This window comes from Hippocampus comes, unplaced genomic scaffold (assembly GCF_001891065.2).
Source record: "Hippocampus comes isolate QL1 unplaced genomic scaffold, H_comes_QL1_v1.1 scaffold59, whole genome shotgun sequence".
Lineage (NCBI taxonomy): Eukaryota > Metazoa > Chordata > Actinopteri > Syngnathiformes > Syngnathidae > Hippocampus > Hippocampus comes.
This window is the reverse complement of record NW_017805406.1, coordinates 2593136-2600629: the sequence shown is the minus strand read 5'-3', so window position 1 is coordinate 2600629 and position 7494 is coordinate 2593136. Positions and strand designations below refer to the sequence as shown.

General features: G+C 44.2%; 2 protein-coding genes across 3 annotated transcripts in view; one reads left to right on the top strand and one right to left on the bottom strand.

Moving 5' to 3' along the window:
- Window positions 1-1114: 1114 nt before the first annotated feature.
- On the bottom strand, window positions 1115-3773 carry LOC109517868 (uncharacterized). Its single transcript, XM_019873309.1, has one exon. The coding sequence runs from the start codon at window positions 3489-3491 to the stop codon at window positions 1716-1718; it is 1776 nt and encodes a 591-aa protein (XP_019728868.1). The 5' UTR covers window positions 3492-3773; the 3' UTR covers window positions 1115-1715.
- Window positions 3774-4594: 821 nt separating this feature from the next.
- The window catches only part of septin8a (septin 8a), a 20250-nt gene continuing 17350 nt past the window's right edge, over window positions 4595-7494 (top strand). Inside the window, exon 1 of one of the 2 annotated variants that reach the window (XM_019873310.1) lies at window positions 4595-4780. In XM_019873310.1, coding sequence (XP_019728869.1) covers window positions 4751-4780 — 30 coding nt within the window. In that variant the 5' untranslated portion in view covers window positions 4595-4750. The remainder of the gene's footprint in view (window positions 4781-7494) is intronic. The other variant, XM_019873311.1, reaches the window with a different exon arrangement.

Genomic DNA, 7494 nt, shown 5'->3' with positions numbered 1-7494 from the left:
CCGACATGTGCTGCCTGTGGACTATTTTGTATCATATATTTATGTTTTAATTCAAGGTTGTGGGTGAAGCCACAAAATGGATTCCGCTTTCCCTCCATCTAGTTACCCAGTGGACCATAAAAACTCTTCTTTTTTTTCTTCTTCAGTGTTGCTTTGTTATGACATGACTTTTCTTAAAAGAGGAAGAGAGAGTTCAGAGTTTAATGACATCACAGATGTTTTTTTTTTTCTTTGTTTTAACACCAGCTGAGTCACACGTGCCTGTTTGGAGTTGTAAATTCCACTTTGTCTTATCGTCAATAAATTAAGAACCTTTCCCTTTAAGTGACACGAATAATTGTCAAATGATTTCAATTTGGGATTTTTGGAGGCGCGACTGTTTAAAAAGTAGCGAAAAGATGAAGCCCTTGCAGGAATATTGAGGTATTTTGCGCCCTCTGCTGGAACTTTAACGCACTGACACAGAATCTAAACCTGTAAGGAGAGTCGGGACAAAATTTGCTCTAAGGATGTTATTTTAAAAACAATAGTTATGATAAAATATATAATTTAAAATAAAACAAAAATATCATGAAATTGGATACGTAAAACAACAATCTCAGTACTGTGCTGTTATATTTCCATCGATTATTAATTCAATGTTTGAGTGCTAAAGTCTTCCTGTCATGAGATGATGAGTATTTATGGACCTGATGAAGACTCTCATGATTTCTAGAGAAGGCAGTGCTCACGAATCTTGGACAAGTGACATCTTTGTCTCAATAATTGCACGGTAATTTGGTTGAGTGACGTCAAGCAAATGAGAATTGAAAAGACAAAGAAGAGTCACGGGATCCTGTCTTCCTCGGATTTCCAAAACATTTGACATTTGCTGTGAATTCCTTTCAATATTCACCGACCCACTAAAAATGTATACGCAACCATTTTGAGCATGGAATCTAAGTTTTAGAAACCATCCAGCTGACGAAGTAGCAGGAATGTTGCCTTGGAAGCCAAGTTAAATATCCAATTCCTTTTACTGAGTATTTAGTATTTGATGTTCAGCATTTATTCAGTATTGAAATATGAAGTTAACATTTACATATAAATAACAAATAACAAAAACACAAAAATATAAAATTTGGAAATGATATGATTAAATGTTGATCATGGGCCATCAATCCCAACAACCCTTTAATAAAAATATAAAACAAAGAAACCTAGGCAACATTGTATTAGCAGAACAATCCCCATTCAGGAAAGTGAGTAATTATAAAACACCTTGTGGAGAACCATGCGAATGACCTCAGAATCTCCTTTGCAGTCACTAAAGTACAAAAAAGAAAAGTGTTGGCTGACCAGTTCCTGGTTTAAGGAGAATAAAGAAATGATGATTGGTTGTGTTAGTTGACAACATCTACTCCAACATTTGCACTGTACTTGGTAGCACCACATTGCTGGACAGTATCACTATTTTGCTGCACCGCTGCATATCAATGTTTACTTTGTCAAAATAATTTATCTATTCAATAAACTAGTTGAATAATAGGGTTTGCAGCGTCTGAGCTTTCCCCCAGAATTTCAGTTCAACATAGTTCCTTTGCACAAACATGTCACAAGATGGCACCAAAGCAGTATTTTTATATCCGAAATGGCTTTGGCCTCAGTGCAGAAATTCCAAAATGTCACTGTACTATATTTCATGTATTTACTTTCTCCATGTCTGCTAGAGCTAATTATGCAAAAGCGTCCGAAGCGAGTCGTTGTCTGAAGGCGGCGCCGTGTCTTTGGTCCTGGGGCTCATCCCGAAGTGAGTAGAAGGCGGGCCTTTGCTTGTGCTTCCGCCGTTGGGCTGACAAGTGCGGCTGGAAAAGGCGACTTATGGAATGCAGACCCTTCGACAGCTCTGGGAAGAGCTCAACCTCATACACCCTCTCAGTAGTATGCTGGAATTTGGGTTCTCCGAGCATCTCCCTGACGCTGTGCGCAGCGTCCCGGTGCAGGTAGTGGTATGCCCTTTTGCCACTGTTGTCCCGGACCGTCACATCTGCGCCGTACTCAGCCACCAGCATGGCCACCACGTAGTCCTGCTGGTGCAAGGCGGCCAAGTGTAAGGGTGTGTAGCCGCCGTGGGTTCTGGCGTTGATGTCCACGCCCACGCCGCCCTTTCGGGACGTGTCCAGGATCTTCACTAGCATGTCGCTGTTTCCACACTTGGCCGCCCAGTGCAGGGCAGTGAACCCAGACATGAAGTCCCGCTTCTCGGCCAGCTGGCGGTCCCTCAAGAGGAGTCCGTAGACCTGACTCCACTGGCCCGATGCGCACTTGACCAACCATTCGTGCTCGGACGGCTCCAGAGGCACCACTGAGGGAATTCTGGACTCGTCGGACACCTTGGCGCCACAGGTCTTCACCTTGTTTCGAAAGAGATCTGCTTTGGGGGGCTCATCCGGGTCCACATGCAGTTTGGGGACCTCAATCCGATTCGTGGGGGGCATCCTCAAGGGCAAAGCATACGGTTTGGGAGTCACCTCCACATTCAGTGTCGGCTTGATTCTCATATTGGAACATATGCTCCTCTGCAAGGCTTGTTCCAAGGGAGAGAGATGTTCTGCGGGTTCCTGTTCGGCTCGGCTCTGTGAGACCCCCACAGTCTCAGGTGGACCCTTCCCCAGGTCACCTGTCACCAGGCTCACTTCTTCCTCTCCGGCACAACTCGTGGAGTCCTGCTCCTTATGTTCATCTCTCTGCTCCAGATCACCTGTGTGAAGATGGTATTCCTGTTCCAGTTCAGCACGGGTCCTTAAGTATATTCCAGTCTTGTTCAAGCTCTCTTCTTCTTCCTCTTCCTGTCCAGCACAACTCTTTGAGCCCTGCTTCTTCTGCTCCCCTTCCTGTTCCTGTCCAGCATGTCTCTTTGAGTTCCCAACAGTCTCAGGTATACAGTGCTGCGGCTCACAAATCTGTTCCTGTCCAGCACGTATCTTTGTGTTCACAATAGTCACAGCTGGATCCTGTTCATGCTCACCTGTCTGTAGACATAACACCTGTCCAAAAAGTATTTTTGTGTTAACCACGGGCTCAAGTCGACCCTGCTCATGTTCACCTGTCTGCAGAAGCAGTTCCTGTCCAGAATGTCTCTTTGGGTTCACAACAGTCTCCGGTTGCTCTTGTCCAAAACAGCTTGGACTCTCAGATGGACTCTGTTCACACGTCTGTAAGCTCTCTCTCTTTTCCCGTCCAGCACAACTCGCGTTCTCAGGCTGTTCCTCCTCCTGCGGTGTCCCTGTGCGGTAGGCCTTCTTGAGCAGCACGTACGGGAGGCCGTCGTCGCCGCGCCTGACGTAGGCGACGCTGTTGACGAGACTCTTGAAGAGTTCCCTCTTGCGAGCCTTCTCGTCGCGGTCCCCACACTCAAGCATTCCTTGAAATCTTGCCAGTAGCTTGGCTTTGCTCACACGGCCCCCCTCGGACAGAAGCACTGACACAACGCTTTCCCGGCTAAGCGACATCTTGATTTTTTTTCAGGAAATAAATGAAGGAAAAGACAACGCTTCCTCTCCGCTGTCAGTGCACCTTGGCCAGCTCCTCCTACCTCCTACCTGCGCCTTTGCGTGACGTGTGCATGAGTATTTTTTTTTTCCACATACAGTAACTAATGTACATTTTTTGACGTTACAACTGTAATTCCTCGTAAGCAGAATAATAGTATGTAATTATAATTGTATAAACGATGCATTTTTTTAGCATCAGAACTTTATTTTCTGCATAAGGAACACTTGTCGATGTATAACACACACACATACACGTACGCACATAGTGAATTGTGTACCTACGTTTGTATTATTAATAATAAAGCATCTTTAATCTACATCAATAAAGGAGATTTCGAAAAGAATTATTTCCCCACATTGTTTTAATATGAAAGATGCATCCACTCCACAAAAATTGGTTGACATAGATTTCCAGCCATCCATTTTCAGCACCACTTCTGCTGCACCATCTCATGAGATCCAGCATGAGACGAGAATCCAAAGTTTTCAAGACATAAGAAACACCGGTTTGAAACCATCATACCAGTTTGAAACCATAACAAACACAATAGTTCAACGAATGCATCTTGACTGTGTCAGTCAAAACATTGGGCCGGTGTCCCTAATGTAGTGGCCTGTGATTTACATTCTTTTAAATTGCTTATATTTTTGCTGAACGGGCACATCCTGTAAACAGCCCTGAGTCGTTTTTCAAATATTCCCTTGTGACACATACTTCTACAGCTCCTGTCGTGGCTTGCACAAGGCAGTGTCTTTGAGATTCTTTTTGGAAGAGGAGTGGAAGTTCCTGACGTGACGCCATGTTGGGACGGGCCACTTACGATAACGAATGTTCCCGTCGTGCACTGCTTCGCCAAAAACAAGTCAGCAAACCTATTTTTTTGTATTTCAAACGAAATATCACGTGATGAATGAAGAATTATTTGAGACGTGTAAAAATTGAATTTGTCATTGTTTTGAATTCGATATTTTTATTGTGAATGAAGGGCTTTGCACACGTATGGGGGACTTTCAAGGCGGAAGTGGAGCGCATGCGCTTATCGAAGCGACACGGGAGTGACGCTTGCGTGAATCCTCTTGCCTCTCCTTTCTTCTCTTCGTCTCGTATGTCAGCAGCAGGCGAGCATTAGCGAGAGACTCGGGCAGCTCCCCTTTCGCCCCCCACTTCTCATTCGGTCCTTCTCAGCTGCACGCCCAAGCACCGCACATTCCGCACCATGGCTGCCACGGACGTGGACGTGTTTTCGGTGAGTGAACCTTGCGTCCCCGGGTGGCGTCTCCCCCTATGACGCTCCTTAAAAAAAACGGTCGCGATAGTGATTTACGGAGAGTGTTAACGGGTGTGTGGCTAAGCCTCTCCCCCGCCTTAGGAGCCACCAATGTGGGGCTGTCTGTGGGGGCTCAACCCACCAGACGATGAAAGTGCTCTGTGAAAGCAGGTTTATCCAAATAAATTACACCTCTTTAAAGTTATTTTTTCCGCGAAGTTTTGACTACAAGCGTTTCTCAATACTTGCATCATATGTGTGTTATTGGCGTGGGTGTTTTTTTTATTTTTTTTAACATTGACTGCATTGGAGTCCATGACAAATTTGAGCTAGCTAGCAGGTATCTGCTCCAATTTTGCCCGTTGCTGAAGTGCATCATGAAGATGCCTCCGCATGTCAATTTCTTGACTAATACCTGCCAACATGCATTTAATCCTTCAGTATGACTTATTTGTGCGTTTGTGTGTGTGTGTGTGTGGGGGGGGGGGCAGGGGGGGACATGTGTACATGTCTCAGATTGTCATAAAAGACAGGAATGTATCTGAAATATTTCACATAATTGATGTCAATAAATCAAGCACAGTTTTTGCTGTGCATGACAAATTCATGGAATTCATCACACTTATAGCACTCTGTTCATGGCTTCTTAATATATAATACTGTACTTGAGTACAGTTACCACTTAAAATATACTGAACACTCCCAAGTATCACCATAACGACTTTATGTCACATTGTATTAGTGTTTCTCGTGACATTAACGATTGCATTGTGGTCATATTTCCACCTTGCACACTGCGACATTTTCGGAACCGTGCACCGTTTTTTTCATAATTTTTATAACTCGTTGTTATTCATTTTATCGTTAATATAATTTATAATATTAACATTATTACTGGCTATTTTTCTTTGAAAAACAAAATCTTAATTCACATCACATTGTGACTTTTTGAATTGTGTACAATTGTAACTTTTTCTTTTTTGATCTCATCTCACATCTGCGCTTGTCATTTGGAACAATTTGTATCATTTCAGTGTGTCCTTAATATGCCTTGTTTACTTGAGGGCCTCATGACAGTTTTAATGCATGCTTATGAAGTGGACAGTAGGCAGGACTGAGTTTTAAGGATAAAGGGATTAAGAGGAAGCTCTGGGCTACTCCTTGTTTGTGCAAAAAATAGAAACAAATAAAAAGAAAGGAATAGGATCAAAAGCTATGTGTGCTGCTGAGCTTCTATTCTAGAACATAGTACTGCTGACTGAGATTTTGGAATATAAAATTGGGGCATTGATTATGGGAAGGGTGAGGGCGGTGGGGGGGGTGCTGAGAATGCAGAGCAGCAGGGCAGCAGTAGCGGCTACACAGCTGGAGCCCAACTGGCTTCCTGTCTCTTTTTGGGAACTAAGTGAGACCATATTGAACATACCGACACCGTTGGTGTAAAGGCCACTCAGCTATTGATATGGCCGTGTCATCGGCACGCGTTGCGGAGCTTCTGCATCACTTTGTAGGCCATGCGAAACGATCGATGCAGCCAATTACCCCGCAACTGTTGTTTTCTCTCATTGATTCAGGTCGAACGGGGGCCAATGCATAACAGCACCCTACTCGTTTAAAAAGGCCCTCCAGTGACGTTTGAACACACAAAGCATGTCAAGTTTGCAGAATAATTTGCATCAAATTAAGCAGTACTTGATGCAGTTGTCCAGCCCCAACAAGAAGTGAAATATGAGATTCAAATTGCAGCACTTTTCCCATCATTGACTTATTTGCTCAAAGAAGGGTTTTGAACCCCACCGCACTCACTGGTCCCCAAGCATGCTGTGCTGCTGTTACATAAAGAAAAGCCCTTCAACATGGTCACCATGTAGGGCGCTTACTGACCCTGAAGACCATTGTCTCTTTCCCCGCTAGGCCTGGCATGCAATCTGGAATTATCATCATGCACAACTCAAGGCAAGAGACAGCGGGGTCATGCCATGCCACAAGATGCTTTGCAACTACGGACTGTACACCAACTTGTTTTTACACAAAGACGACTTCTCAGACGCATTCAGGGACTTAATTATTTAACGCGTTCGGGTCAGACGATGCGCGCCGCATGCAGGATTTCGTATGTCATCGGTGATGTATTGCGGTGCTTATTGAGCGAACATGCCACAGGCGCCCCGAGGCGAGCTTGTCAGAGTCAATGTTGTGCATGAAGGATGAGATCAGCGTCGCCGCCGCTATGCGAATGAGTCAATGTCTATGTATGGACGAGGTCAAAGGCTCCCAAAACTTGAGAAGTAGACCTCAAGATAATGTTGTCCAGCAAATTTTGATTGAGGGTCTAAGTTATTATGATAAATAAGTTACACAGTGCAACTTTCCAAGGCGTCACGTGAGCCCGTCCAATCAAACGAGCATCTAGTTTGACGGACCAAAGACTTGTCAGACAACGACAATTGCTTTTCAAAACAACGGGTTGTGAACTTGTCAGACAACGACAATTGCTTTTCAAAACAACGTGGTTTTTTTTTGGTGACCTTTGGAAGTTCCAATATGTGATTGCGCAAATTTTTGGTGAAAGAAAAAAAAAAAGTACATTTGACTTTCGAGGCTGCACTGTGGGACAAAGCGCAGGTTGAAGACCACCTGTAATGGTGGATTCCTTCACTAGTCACTGGCGCAGCTCATTCAAATATTTGATC

Excerpts from the sequence above, each read along its gene's own strand:
- LOC109517868 (XM_019873309.1), bottom strand. The coding sequence starts at position 3,491 with ATGTCGCTTAGCCGGGAAAGCGTTGTGTCAGTGCTTCTGTCCGAGGGG.